The sequence below is a fragment of the Notolepis coatsorum genome (genome assembly GCF_963971535.1).
Source record: "Notolepis coatsorum genome assembly, chromosome: 3".
NCBI classification, from domain to species: domain Eukaryota; kingdom Metazoa; phylum Chordata; class Actinopteri; order Aulopiformes; family Paralepididae; genus Notolepis; species Notolepis coatsorum.
The window spans coordinates 196,755,668-196,770,686 of record NC_140167.1 but is presented as its reverse complement, the minus strand read 5'-3'; the positions used below and the strand labels follow the sequence as shown (position 1 = coordinate 196,770,686).

At 44.3% G+C, this 15,019-nt stretch overlaps 1 protein-coding gene across 24 annotated transcripts in view; it reads right to left on the bottom strand.

Moving 5' to 3' along the window:
• Window positions 1–15,019, bottom strand: part of mycbp2 (MYC binding protein 2) — a 253,033-nt gene that overhangs the window by 66,611 nt on the left and 171,403 nt on the right. For 16 of the 24 annotated variants that reach the window (XM_084309692.1, XM_084309678.1, XM_084309680.1 and 13 more), the window contains 6 exons: window positions 14,230–14,327; window positions 12,732–12,848; window positions 9,848–9,988; window positions 5,348–5,572; window positions 4,057–4,189; window positions 2,475–2,600 (listed from right to left, as the gene is read on the bottom strand). In XM_084309692.1, the coding sequence (XP_084165818.1) occupies window positions 2,475–2,600; window positions 4,057–4,189; window positions 5,348–5,572; window positions 9,848–9,988; window positions 12,732–12,848; window positions 14,230–14,327 (840 nt within the window). The remainder of the gene's footprint in view (window positions 1–2,474; window positions 2,601–4,056; window positions 4,190–5,347; window positions 5,573–9,847; window positions 9,989–12,731; window positions 12,849–14,229; window positions 14,328–15,019) is intronic. The other 8 variants (XM_084309690.1, XM_084309687.1, XM_084309683.1 and 5 more) reach the window with 6 other exon arrangements.

Below are 15,019 nucleotides of genomic sequence, written 5' to 3'. Positions count from 1 at the left end.
GATACATCTTGATATTTGTCTAGTCTAGTGTGTTCATTAGATGGGTGAAATCCTCTTTCAGTGCCTCTGTGCCTGTTTTTGTAGGCAGTTAGCTTCTGGTATGCGTGCCATTAGCGTTAGCCACGCTTCTATGCCTCTTTTCTTTGCGAAAGAATGATAAAAAAATTAAATAAAATAAATAATTAATTTTTTGTATTTTTTTTAGTTAAATATTCTACTAAGAGGTTGGCTGGTCGACTACGGCTCCTTTCGACCGATTAGTCGACTAATCGACTAATAGGGGTCAGCCCTAGTTTTGGCATAAAATGCCATGTCTGTGAACTGCCACTAGCAGCAGATTGACTAAGTGAGTGAGTGAGTGAGTCCTATGAGGTGCTTCGCATCTATATAAATATACTACATATATATTTTTTTCAATATGTTCCATAGATGTGCTTCTTTGCCTTGTGCCACAAAAAAATACCCTTCTAGATCAAGGAAGGGGAAGATTGGTCAAAGGTTACATTTCTATTCTTAGTAACTGAGTATTCTGCTGAACGTGACACTATCTCTATATACAGAGTAACTGAGTATTCTGCTGAACGTGACACTATCTCTATATACAGAGTTACTGAGTATTCTGCTGAACGTGACACTATCTCTATATACAGCGTTACTGAGTATTCTGCTGAACGTGACACTATCTCTATATACAGCGTTACTGAGTATTCTGCTGAACGTGACACTATCTCTATATACAGAGTTACTGAGTATTCTGCTGAACGTGACACTATCTCTATATACAGAGTTACTGAGTATTCTGCTGAACGTGACACTATCTCTATATACAGAGTTACTGAGTATTCTGCTGAACGTGACACTATCTCTATATACAGAGTTACTGAGTATTCTGCTGAACGTGACACTATCTCTATATACAGAGTTACTGAGTATTCTGCTGAACGTGACACTATCTCTATATACAGAGTTACTGAGTATTCTGCTGAACGTGACACTATCTCTATATACAGAGTTACTGAGTATTCTGCTGAACGTGACACTATCTCTATATACAGAGTTACTGAGTATTCTGCTGAACGTGACACTATCTCTATATACAGAGTTACTGAGTATTCTGCTGAACGTGACACTATCTCTATATACAGAGTTACTGAGTATTCTGCTGAACGTGACACTATCTCTATATACAGAGTTACTGAGTATTCTGCTGAACGTGACACTATCTCTATATACAGCGTTACTGAGTATTCTGCTGAACGTGACACTATCTCTATATACAGAGTTACTGAGTATTCTGCTGAACGTGACACTATCTCTATATACAGAGTTACTGAGTATTCTGCTGAACGTGACACTATCTCTATATACAGAGTAACTGAGTATTCTGCTGAACGTGACACTATCTCTATATACAGAGTTACTGAGTATTCTGCTGAACGTGACACTATCTCTATATACAGAGTTACTGAGTATTCTGCTGAACGTGACACTATCTCTATATACAGAGTTACAGAGTATTCTGCTGAACGTGACACTATCTCTATATACAGAGTTACTGAGTATTCTGCTGAACGTGACACTATCTCTATATACAGAGTTACTGAGTATTCTGCTGAACGTGACACTATCTCTATATACAGAGTTACTGAGTATTCTGCTGAACGTGACACTATCTCTATATACAGAGTTACTGAGTATTCTGCTGAACGTGACACTATCTCTATATACAGAGTTACTGAGTATTCTGCTGAACGTGACACTATCTCTATATACAGCGTTACTGAGTATTCTGCTGAACGTGACACTATCTCTATATACAGAGTTACTGAGTATTCTGCTGAACGTGACACTATCTCTATATACAGAGTTACTGAGTATTCTGCTGAACGTGACACTATCTCTATATACAGAGTAACTGAGTATTCTGCTGAACGTGACACTATCTCTATATACAGAGTTACTGAGTATTCTGCTGAATGTGACACTCTCTATATACAGAGTAACTGAGTATTCTGCTGAACGTGACACTATCTCTATATACAGAGTAACTGAGTATTCTGCTGAACGTGACACTATCTCTATATACAGAGTTACTGAGTATTCTGCTGAACGTGACACTATCTCTATATACAGAGTTACTGAGTATTCTGCTGAACGTGACACTATCTCTATATACAGAGTTACTGAGTATTCTGCTGAACGTGACACTATCTCTATATACAGAGTAACTGAGTATTCTGCTGAACGTGACACTATCTCTATATACAGAGTAACTGAGTATTCTGCTGAACGTGACACTATCTCTATATAGTTTTTTTTACTCCCAGGTTAGAACAGAACCTCATGTCACTCCAGAAGTGACGTGGTATCGTACAGCCTCGGCCTGCACTCTCTGAACAGAACCTCATGTCACTCCAGAAGTGACGCGGTATCGTACAGCCTTGGCCTGCGGAGGCGACCGAGCCGGATCTCACCTTTGTTGTTGGAGAGGCCGTAGTCGAAGCCCGGGGCTCCGTTGGAGCTGGTGGCCCTGTTGAAGGCCTGCACGGAGAAGGGGCTGGGCGGTGGGGTCTGGGCCCCGTGCTCCAGTAGGACTTGCTCTGCAACAGGGAGTCAACAGTATGTTCAGATGCAGCGCAAAGAGAGAAATGTCATCTCTCGCTGGAACTCGCGTCGGCTTGACCGTTGATGCGCTGCCGAAGCCTGGCACGAAGACAGGCTAGTGTGTTCGGTGGCGGCGGTGGCATCGTTGACCTTTACAAAAACGAGACTATTTCTAAACGTAACCTTTTTCAATATATATTTAAGCTACAGAGCATTCACTGCAGTCTATTTATTCATTGTGACAATATACCCACACTTGCTCCGTCATCCCTGGCGAATTTCTCGCTAGAGCTGAAAATGCGTTAGCGCCACCTAGAGGGTAAGCTGCCTCTGTTCGCGTCTTTCCATCGTCTTTGTTCGTGCCACCTCAAAATGTTGTTTTGCGTTGTATTTGAACGCGACAGAGTGACCCCAACCACCCAGACAATTCCGAAAATATTCATCAAACTTTCCCCAAACTTCTCGTTTTGAATGTATTTGAAGATTATAATCTGTGTTCCATGTATGGCGATAACGTCTCATCTAGATGGCTGTTAACTAGACCATATCAATCTACTACCCAAGATTATTCCTCAACAACAAAACATGTTAAATAAAACTGAGTTTACATTAAATGTGTTGGATAGATTACCGTACTTTTCGGACTATAAGCCGCGGCTTTTTCCCCCATTTTTCGACCCTGCGGCTTATATAACGGTGCGGCTTATATGTGACTCGACGTGACCAAACCCGAAAATGTAAAAATCAAAATATTGCTTTTTTGACTGCATTGAAATGTTATTTATCTGTTCCCTTATTTGCTAAACTTAATACAACTTGTAAATGAGTTAATTCTTGTTATTTGTCTGACAGTATTGTGTCCCAATGCTAATTACATATGGTAATTAAACATTAAAACACCTGCGGCTTATAGTCCAGTGCGGCTTATATATGTACACATCATTCAATTTAGCTGCTGCGGCTTATAGTCAGGTGCGGCTTATAGTGCGAAAAGTACGGTATATGTATTGGGACTAGGGGTGGGAATCGCCAGAGACCTCACGATACGATACTATCACGATACTTGCGTCACGATACGATAGTATTTTTTTTGGATCAAATTTAATTTATTACCTTTTTTCAACTGCAAAGTAAAACTTTGTCAACATGTCTTATCTAATAAAATAAAGTTCAGTCTGTTCATCTCACTTCAATAATCTTTATTGCAGAACATGGTATTTTCTCAAGCAGACATGTAAACACTGTAATCTGTGTTGCATGTACCTGACAAACTGAACTGTTTGTATTACAGTCATATTCCAACTTAACTGAATGCACATGTGTGTGTGTGTGTGTGTGTGTGTGTGGACTACTGTACTATTACACGTATTGAAATGAACAATGCAACTTCCTTATACAAAAATAAATAAAAAAAGTTTATCTACAATGTAGTTCCACTGCACCGTGTCTCACCGTCATCGTGACGAAGGTACTGGTTTCCTCCGCAGTCTCTGGCCAGTGACCAGGCCTCTCCCTCGTCACTCTCGCAGAACTCCACCACGCTGTTCTTATCCAGCTGCACCCACGTGCCCTCCGAGTTGATCACCTGATGCATAAACAACGCTCTTAATCCATAGACACACAGTGCACCGTCCTCACGCACACACACTCTCCTATCACCACATCCTTCTCAAACACCAATCATTTGTACGATTGTTACATACACAATGTATGGAAGTTAATGGAACCATCACACGCACACATATAACACTAAATCAGTCTGATGAAAACATCAATTTCATCAGATTTACACACACACACATTTCTGCATCATAAGACAACAACAACAATAGACAAAATCTGGGGACAAAATTGATTTAACTAAAAGAAAAGAAAAACATGTACTCTCTAAAAGGGGTAGCTTATTGAAAGGTAAATGCATGGGAGGGGGGGGGGTGTGTGTTTCTAAACTCCCTGAGAGATAATCATTTAAGACACAGACGGACATAAAGTGGAAGAGTTAGTCTGTGCAGGGTTTTGCACGTTTCAGATCCAGACAAGGCATTGCAGAGATCAGGTTCAGAGAGGAGTCTAGAACAGCATGACACACCACACCAGCCAATGAGAGGGTCAGGAGGAGAGTCTAGAGAACAGCATGACACACCACACCAGCCAATGGGAGGGTCAGGAGGAGGCTCCGCCCAGTATCAGGTCAGAGAGTTTAGAGAAGTTCAAAGTACCCAGAGTGATTCAGACGCAGAGTTAAAAGAGCGCAAGAAAGGTTCCGTCAAGGCACGGTATGGCTCCAGCATTTTGCCACTCAAAACCTCTGTCAAAAAAAGACCTTGCAAAGAATCGGATTATGACGCCAATAACATGAATAAAAAATAATATATATATATATCTTTTTATTTATTTATTTATTTATAGACAGAAAATGCTGTAGCCATTGGGAGTTGATTAAAAGATGAAAACCTGAATGAAAGGAAAGATACAGAACACACGCCCCACGCCCAGAAGCATCTCATGTATTCCCCTTCACAGAGAGAGAAATTACATTCTGTGCATCCAAGTCGAGAGCAAAAAGGAAGGGGAAACATACAGACTTGTGCCTGTGTGTGTTAGCGAAGAGAGGGCAAAAGATCTGGCAGCAAGACCCACAGTTATGTAAGTGATCTTAAGAGACTGATTTATTCAACGGCAGCCACAATAAAACACATAGCATTGGTTTTTTTTTGGGGGGTGGGGGGGGATGAGTGCGTACCTCGCCTACTGCCTTGACCTTGTTCCCCAGTACTAACATTCCAATGGGGATACCCCTAAGGTTTGGCCAGCTTCTGATGTTGTGACCCGAGGGCCCGCTCTTCACTACCTTATAAAGCCCCGGGCCGCCGCCCTGCCCCGCCCTGCTCTGGTCCCGCATGGGGGCCTCGTGGGAGGGGCCATCGCTCACCTCCTTTACACTCTCTTCCGACTGGCCCCGGGCCTCCTGTAAGGAGAATGACACGCGTTAGTGGCAGTATATACATACACGTCAACGAACACACACAGAGCATACGGTTAAGAGTGTCAGAGGTGCGGCGACAGAGTTGTTGATTGATGGAGAGAAGCCAAAACACACGCAACAGGAAGTACGGGGAGAACTTTTCAGGCCTCTTTCACTGAGGAAAGGACTTTCTATCTTTCATTAGAGGCAACGGCACTCTTGAAAAGGTATCCAACAGAGTTGTTCTCTTGCCGCCATATAGACAGTAGGGGTGGGAATCGCCAGAGGCCCCGCTATATGATATTATTATCACGACACTGGAGTCACGATATTGTAATATCACAATATAGCGATGTATTGCGATTTATTACCCTTTTTCAACTGCAAATGATGTCCCCCAACGTAAAGGTTTGTTAACATCTGCAATAAAAATATATATACATCTATTTTTATCTAATAATAAGATTAACGTTTTCAGACTGTTGACCTAATTTCCCAAAGATGTTATTAAATATCGATACTTGGCAATCACTGTATTGATACAATATTATTTTCTATTGTTTTTTTTCTTTTTTATCTTTTTCCCCCTCCTTTTTCCTTTGATTTTCTCCCATCCCAATGTTAGTCGTTATGCCAATTCCCAATCCCCTTCCTGGTCGCTGTGCACTTACCCCCCACAGTCGGTCTGGGAGAGTGGAGGCTACCACGTGCTTCCTCCGACACACGTCTAGCCAATCAACCGCTTCTTTTCACCTGGCAGCGCGGACTCTCACTGAGAGGGTGTAACGTGTGGAAGGATCACACTATCCGCGCTGAGCAGGCGCCCCGACCGAACTGTAGGAGTCGCTGTTTACAACGACCCAGACCCACCCCGCCAGCTTTCCCACCCTCTAATACAGCCAATTGTATTAGTGTGAACGGCCAGCCAAGCTGGTGACAACGCCGGAGCTGTGAGCTGGATTCGAACAGGCGAATCCAGCGTCTCCGGTGTTGGTGACGAACGCAATCTCCGCTACGCCACCTGACCGCCCCTCTATTGTTGTTCTTTAACCTACAAGCTGAATACATTGATGGAACAATTTTTTGGCAATTTTCTTTGCTCTCACAGTGTTTACATCCCAATCCGTGTCAAGTTTCACTTTTGATTTGGCAAAGCTCTAACAAGCTCCGCCTTCTTTGACCGACAGGCAGTTAGTTTTGTTAGATATCAAGGGAAACCAATCAGTTTGAAGCACAAGGGCATGCTTACTCGCCTGCAGTGCACTCTTTACGTCACCCCCTGTGCTCGTTTCTGTGCTTGGGACCTCCGAATACTTCCTCTCCTAATGTGCTCTATAGCGCCAAGCTCATCAACGAGTGGTAAAAAAAAAAGTCCATTGGATAGCTTTAAGATGTTTTTTCTTTTCCATTTGCCAGTCAAATCATTAGCAGACGTTTAGCAATGCATTCATATATCTGTGTCGTCGATAATTTTCTATCAAACTACTGACAATATCGATACAAAGACATGGATTTATCACATTCGTCCAACATGGCGGCAACAATGTAGGTAAATGATCAGTGGTGAATGAACCGGGTCCAGTTCTGTGGAAGGGTTCTACTTCCTCCATGTGGTCTAAAGGGGACGGCATGCTCTTCACACACAGGGGGCCACGGCACGGTACCCTTCCAGACCTCATGCAACACACAGACTTAGCCTGCGATGCTTCCCCCACTAGCACCCCTCATTCTCCAGAACCACAACGGAAGGAAAGTTGCAGGGAAAAGTTGACACTGAACGAGTAAATAATCCCAAACGTAGCCTCTAGGGGAGTCTAGGGGGACCCGAGACAAATCGTTAAAGGAACGCGCCAACTTTTGGGGAAATTATCTTATTTGCCGTCTACCCTGGAGTTAAACAAGCAGATACATACCCTTTTCTTCTCTTCTTCTCTGTGCATGCATTAGGCTTAGGGAACAGCCGCACCGTTAGCCTAGCATCATTCACTGGAAGTAGGTGTGCCAGTGTAGCCTGGGCGCAGTGATTTCATCACCTCAAAAGTCCCGTTTTTCTAAAATCAGGCAAAAGAAAATTCCGAGTATATATCTGCTTAGAAAACGAAAATGTCAAATTAAAAAAAAAAATATTTCTCCATGTGGTAAATACACAGGTCACATCGTGTTTACAGGAAAGTTTGAGTTGTATTTGGACTGTATATCGTGACTGTTGGGAACTAGGCTACACTGGCCCACCTAGTTCTAGTGAATGACGCTACGCTAGGCTAACGGTGTGGCTGTTCCCCAAGCCTAATGCATGCACAGAGAAGAAAAGGGTATGTATCTGCTTGTCTAACTCCAGGGTAGATGGCAAATTTCCCAAAAAGTTGACATGTTCCTTTAAAATACAAATAAATTATACGAAACGACACACAGACAATCATGCAAGCGGTCGTTCAAATCTCCTGCGCCTGAACATAACACGGTTTTCGAACGTCACAGGGAAGGGAGGGGGGGGGGGGGGTTTAAAAAGGACACGTGATTGAAACAAAGACTTAAGGAAAAAGCTAAGGGAGCAGCCAAGCCATACAACACCTGGTCCTTCAGACAACTCACCTGTGGTGGGAATATAGTTAAGGGAGTCCACGACAAAAAGCTGATATCACTGACTCCTTGGCTAGCGTTAAAGACACTCTGAGCAACAGATCGGAAGACAGTCAATCAACGGCAGAAGGACTCAGTATGAGAGAGAGAGAAGAAGGGAAGGATAGAGGGGGTGGGGTGGTGGGAGGGTCTGTGATGTATTTTTTGGGAAGAACTATTTCTCTGCTTGCCTCTCTGGGGATTTTTAGGCAATTTAGAATTTCTGAGAGTTGTCGGGTGTCGGGACAGGCCCGTTACTGCAAGCAGCGAGGCTGGGACAAAATGAGAGGTACCGTGAGTAATGGGACACACTGATAAAATGCCTGTCACGATATTTAGCAAAAAGAAAAACAGTTTCAGGAGTAGAGAAAGAGGATTTGGAGAGAGGCTTTGGAACGTCAGTTGGTCAGACAGCAGAACATAGTCATGACAAGTCAACAGAAATAAAGAAAAATTGAGGAGAGAAAAAGAAAAATCCCCCGCCCCCCCCCCCACTTGTGATGATGTAGTGTGTCATGCTGTTCAGAACAAAGACCTTGATGGAAGACGCCTCTGAGAACCTTCGCTGCAGCCCAGTGGAGGAGTTGTGGAGCGGTGGAGGTTTAATGTCTAACCAGAGCTTTGAGTGGACCGAGAGAGATTGCTTCATGACAGTAAAACCAACTAGACGCGTTCCCTGTGCTGCATCCCTCCAGCGCTTTAGAACACATTCCCAAATCCCTTTGTCTCACTGCATTCTAGAGGTTTTCGTGCCATGGAGCAAAACGTGCAAACTCTTTTCTTTTTTTGGTTGAAGACCTTGTCGTCACGAGCTGCGCTGCCCCTGGCTGTGTATCGTGAAGCATGAGTGACAAGCGATGAGGAGAGGAAACTCACAGTGCATCTGGACACACACACACACACACACACACACACACACACACACACACACACACACACACACACACACACACACACACACACACACACACACACACACACACACACACACACACACACACACACACACACACACACACACACACACACACACACACACACACACACACACACACACACACACACACACACACACACACACACACACACACACACACACACACACACACACACACACACACACACACACACACACACCCCTCATCTACCACCTCTAGCCTTTTATTTTTTCTCATCCATTCCTGCATTGAGGGTGGTCATCAATGCACTGAACATTGTATCAATTCCACACGTGAGCGTCCACTAGGGTTATATGTCCAACCAAACACATGAACACGAGTTGAAGACATGCATGACCCATCGATGCCGCTGCTGAGATGCCCTTGTTTTTTTCCCTAAGTCTGTTAGTTAGAGATTCAGATTTCCGCAGTAATACTTCGGGATAGATAAAGACACATCATGCAAGAGAACGCCCCCAGCAGCGGTCCTCTTGTTACCTCTGAAGAGGGTTCTCCATACGTCATACTTCATGCTTTATGGACATTTGGGGGAGGGGGGGGGGGGGGGGGGGGTGCCAAGTTACGGTATGGAGAAGCTTAAACACTCCCAGCGGTCAAGTCTCTCCACACCAGGGTGGTTCACCGGGGGGCAGTGGTTGACCGGTGAGCAGCACAGAAGCTTGCGGGCCCCTCGACTGGAGCCGGGCCCTCTTCTACTTACGTCAGCGGGGAGCAGCAGGCTCCTGCCGAGGTGCTGGTTAAAGGAGAGGCACCAGGCTTCAGTGTAGCCGTTCATGTTGGGGACATACTTCTTTACTGTCTCATCATTCAGCCTGAGCCACACACCATCATCATTGTGGATCTACGGGGGGAAACAAGCAACAGAGCAGAGCACAGCCGTGGGGGCCTCCTGTTACTATGGAGACAGGAGGGGGTGGGGGTGGGGGGGGGGGGGGGGGGGCAGAATCCCAGACACGGAGCACCTCTGAAGGCTGCCGGAGAGAGACCCGAGTGTGGATTCGGGGAGGGGGGTGGGGTGGGGGCTAGGAGAGTGAGGTGCAGCACAATCTCGCTTGAAATGTGTAAATAAAGTACTTATCGACCACAGGAACAAAGGGACATATTGTACGTTAGGTTATAGCAATAAGTCATATATTTACGTATTGTATCGAAAATGTACACAAGATATTACATTTGACATTTTCTGAAAACTTCGTACCCTACTGGGGAACCAACCCACTCACATGGGAGGCAGGTGCCTTTAACGCAAGACTACCGAGACACTCTTGATTGACTTGCCCGAACCCTAACCTTAACCACACTGTTACCTTAAACTAACCCTAACTTCATATCTTAACCAAAACCATTAAGCAAACATTAAAACTAACCTCAACTTAAACTATAATCATAGTATTGCTGTGTATGTATCAGGGTAGATAGTGGTGCACACACTTGCCAGTGACAACAATCATCGGCCTACCGATATTATCGGCCGATATCGGCATTAAAATGTGATATCGGAAAATATCTGTATCTTTTTTTATTTACCCAGGCAAGCAAGTAAGAACAAATTCTGATTTTATTTATTGTCAAAAGTATGCATAATGTTGTGTTAATTCCACAACAAGAGGTATGTAATGTTAATTACCTGAAATTATTCCATTTTTTGCATATATCGGTATCGGTTGATATCGGTATCGGAGATTAAGAGTTGGACAATATCGGTATATCGGTATCGGTAAAAAAGCCAATATTGAGCATCCCTACTTATTTCCTGTGGTCGATTAGTACTTTATTTATGTTTTCTGATGAGACCGTGTTCGTTAAGTCAGGTGAGAAACAGTCATCTCCTCCGTTGTCGTTTGTACCACATGCTGCCATTCAGCGCTGGTTATGTCGAGTGACGTGGTCTTATGTGTTAGGAGTGGGAAGCCTGAGTGTAATGAATACGTGGCATGGGAGTGGAGAGAAGGGAGCTGAACAGGGCTGTGGGGGATGCCCCTTTAGCCAACGTTCACTCACAAAAAAAAAAGAAACATAAATAAACATGAATGTTCCGAATTGGTCTGAAGGATTTCACGCCTCGTTTTGATTGGTCTCTCTGCAGCCTCAAAGCGCCGTGCGAAGGGTATGAACCGAAATCAAAAGAGGGGGGAAAAAAAGAACAAATTTGTGATCAACAGAAAAGAGGAAGTAATCAATACTGAGATCATTGTACAGAAATAATGCCACTCAAGAAGTCACACAATTACGTTTCACACTGTTCCTTTACATAAAAATAATAGTTAAAGGGTAAGTTCCGAATTTTGGACCCCTAGCACCAATTCTGTTGTCTAGCGGTAAGAGTCCTTTAGCACAGTGTTTCTCTGGTGGGTCGCGACCCAAAAGTGGGTCGCGGGGCCATTTTCAGTGGGTCGCGGATGTGTGTGTCATTTTTTTTTATAATAAATAAAATAAAATAACGTTTTCTTTATTATTATTTTTATTATTATTTTTTGCACAACCTATCTTTGTGAAAGTGGCTTCTCAGCTCTGGTCCAGCTGAAGACAAAGCGGAGGAACAGATTGGACATTGAGCATGACCTCAGAGTTGCTTTGTCTACCATCACCCCAGACTTTGAGACTCTTGTCAGGACCAAACAACATCCCCAGTTATCCCATTAGTTCTATTATTATTATTATTATTATTATTATTATTATTATTATTATTATTATTATTATTATTATTATTATTATTATTATTATTATTATTATTATTATTATAATTATTATTATTATTATTTTATTTCATTGTGTTAACTTTTTAGCCCTTAGTTGCACTTTTGTTGCAACCCCAGTTATCCCATTAGTTCCCCCAAACTTAGGTCTGTTATGTTAAGCTAAGAAATCTGCTAAGAAGCATATATTATTTATTATTATTTTATTTCATTGGGTTTTTAGCAATAGTTGCACTTTTGTTGCACTGTTTTGAAAGATTGCGTACTACTGCATTTTTTTTTTACATAAATCATAGTGGTTCAACATTTTGGGTCGCGACTTAATGACTAAGGAAAATGTTGGGTCCCGAGGCTAGACCAGTTGAGAACCACTGCTTTAGCACAGTCCGTGCCGTTCTTCATACTGGATGCCAAGCAGATCTGGCTAGTTAGCTGCAAGAAAACTAATGTAAAGTTAATGGGGCCACTTGGCAGTCTGTACGAGCCCTGAAATAAGCGCCGGAAGCCACTCCTAAGTGCACCCAAAGCAAAGCTGTTTGCTTTCAGAGTTATGTTCACATGCTTTTTACAAAGTGGCTCCATTGACTCTACATTAGTTCGGATGCCGACTAAGGAGGAGCTACAGTAAGGTATCTGGCATGAGGCACAGTGAGGATTGTACTGAGAAAGGACTCGACCCTTCAACGACACCGTTGTTGGGCTATGTGTCCAACTTCCTTAACTGACCCTTTAAGATTACAATTATGATGACTCTGCTCTCATTGGTTCATTCAAAGAGGAAACGGGGGAAAGAGGGGAAACCAAAAAAAGGGGACAGAGGTGAGGAGTTTCTACCGCTACGTCACACAACACAGCATCGTCCGTCCGCCTGGTCTAGGAGTCCGTTACCTCGTCAATGAAAGTGATGGTGCCATTGACTTGCACTATGCCTATCTGTTCACTCTGCAGCGAGGGGTGACTACGCACGCGCAAGCCTGCGCTGTCCTTCGACACAAATTTGCGGACCTGAGAGAAGCAAAGGGAGACAGGGGAGACGGTGAGCCGTGGGAGCAGAGAGAGAGAGAGAGAGAGAGAGAGAGGGGATAGAGGGGGAGAGAGAGAGAGAGAGAGAGAGAGAGGGGATAGAGGGGGAGAGAGAGAGAGAGAGAGAGAGAGAGAGAGAGAGAGAGAGAGAGGGGATAGAGGGGGAGAGAGAGAGAGAGAGAGAGAGAGAGAGAGAGAGAGAGAGAGAGAGAGAGAGAGAGAGAGAGAGAGAGAGAGAGAGAGAGAGAGAGGAGAGAGAGAGAGAGAGAGAGAGAGAGAGGGGAGAGAGAGAGAGAGAGGGAGGGAGAGAGAGAAAAAAGGAGAAGTGGAGCAAATAGAGGCTAAAGCAGGAGACATTGACGGCGGGGACTGCATGCACTAACTAATGGGGCTGACCCAAATGCTTCAAAGCTTCAGTCGTTGCCATGGTAATCGATGCCAAGATCACTGTTTGACTACTTTGTTTTTTAGTTACCACTCTTTCTACTTTGTAGAAATAATAATCCAACATTCATTTTGAAAGTCAGTTCAAGGACATTTTAGTCACAGGATCCACCACATAGCTCTCATTCACCCCCCCATGCATTGAGACGCTGCACGTGGGAGGCTTCGATCATTCTCTGATAATATCTACTGAAGCTTCGAAGCACAAACAAGTGGTAATCGGGACATGACCAACACACACACACAGACCTTCAAGGTGCACACACACGCAAACACGTACACAGCAAAATAGTGAGAAGGAAGAGTAGACAGGCTCTATTCGGAACGATATGACGCCAGTGGAATAATAAACTCTATACATCCTGCACTCCATCTACAGTACAGGGCTGATGGAGCAGCGAATCCCACAGGACGTGCCCTCAGGATGGAAATACACAGTACTGTAGCTGGTTCAATATGCGCATGTTGTTGCTAGTTTCCCCCTTGTCGGTTAGAGACAGTCACACACAACAACAACAACAACAACAACAACAACAACAACAAACAACCAAATAAAGGTTTCACCACAAAGAAACTGTTTCATGTCAGTTTGACACACTGAGAACACAGGTCTCAAAAGACTCTTTTCAGATCAGTTACCACTGTGGGGAGTGAAAGCGTGAAAGTCTTGTTGGACCAGTCAACTGTAGAAGCTGGATGGCGGCAGATACACACGCCATCCACATGGCGGCTACAAGCCGGGAGTCGTTTGTTCGGTTCTGAGCGGTGTTGTATTATTGCATTTCCCAACGTGAGTGAGCATGCATGAGTTAATGTGTGTATGTGTGTGTGTGTGTGTGTGTGTGTGTGTGTGTGTGTGTGTGTGTGTGTGTGTGTGTGTGTGTGTGTGTGTGTGTGTGTGGCACAAGACAAGGCTCACCTTGCTAGGCTGGGGCTCGGCCTTGGGTTTAACCATCTGAGTGCCAGGAGGGATCATGCCTTTGGGTGGGTCTTTAACTTCCACCTCCAGACCAGCATCTACAGGAAAACCAGTATTAATACATACATACAACATTGTAACTAGGGGTGTTGTCACAATTCATCAGCGGAATCGAATAAATAGATTATCGATTTACAAATAAGTGCATCGAGGCTTCGAAACTCTTCATTGGTGGCAATGAAATGTTCCAAAGCGCCTAGTCTGATGGAAATACAGAACGAAGAAGAATCGTTTCTTTCAGAAGCACTAAAATTGTTGAAAAGAGAAGAATTCCCCAAACCCATCCCGATTTTGACAGTGAAGATGTACATGTGGAGGAGCGCGGCACCTCCTCTGGTCTCCCCCTACATGTGGAGGAGCGCGGCACCTCCTCTGGTCTCCCCCTACATGTGGAGGAGCGCGGCACCTCCTCTGGTCTCCCCCTACATGTGGAGGAGCGCGGCACCTCCTCTGGTCTCCCCCTACATGTGGAGGAGCGCGGCACCTCCTCTGGTCTCCCCCTACATGTGGAGGAGCGCGGCACCTCCTCTGGTCTCCCCCTACATGTGGAGGAGCGCGGCACCTCCTCTGGTCTCCCCCTACATGTGGAGGAGCGCGGCACCTCCTCTGGTCTCCCCCTGCCATCCGGTCGCCGGTTACTTGACTCAAATGCTGTACTTATTTTTACTTTTATTTAATTATTACTTAGTTGCACTATTTTACATACAGTGTATCGTTTATTGTATATAAA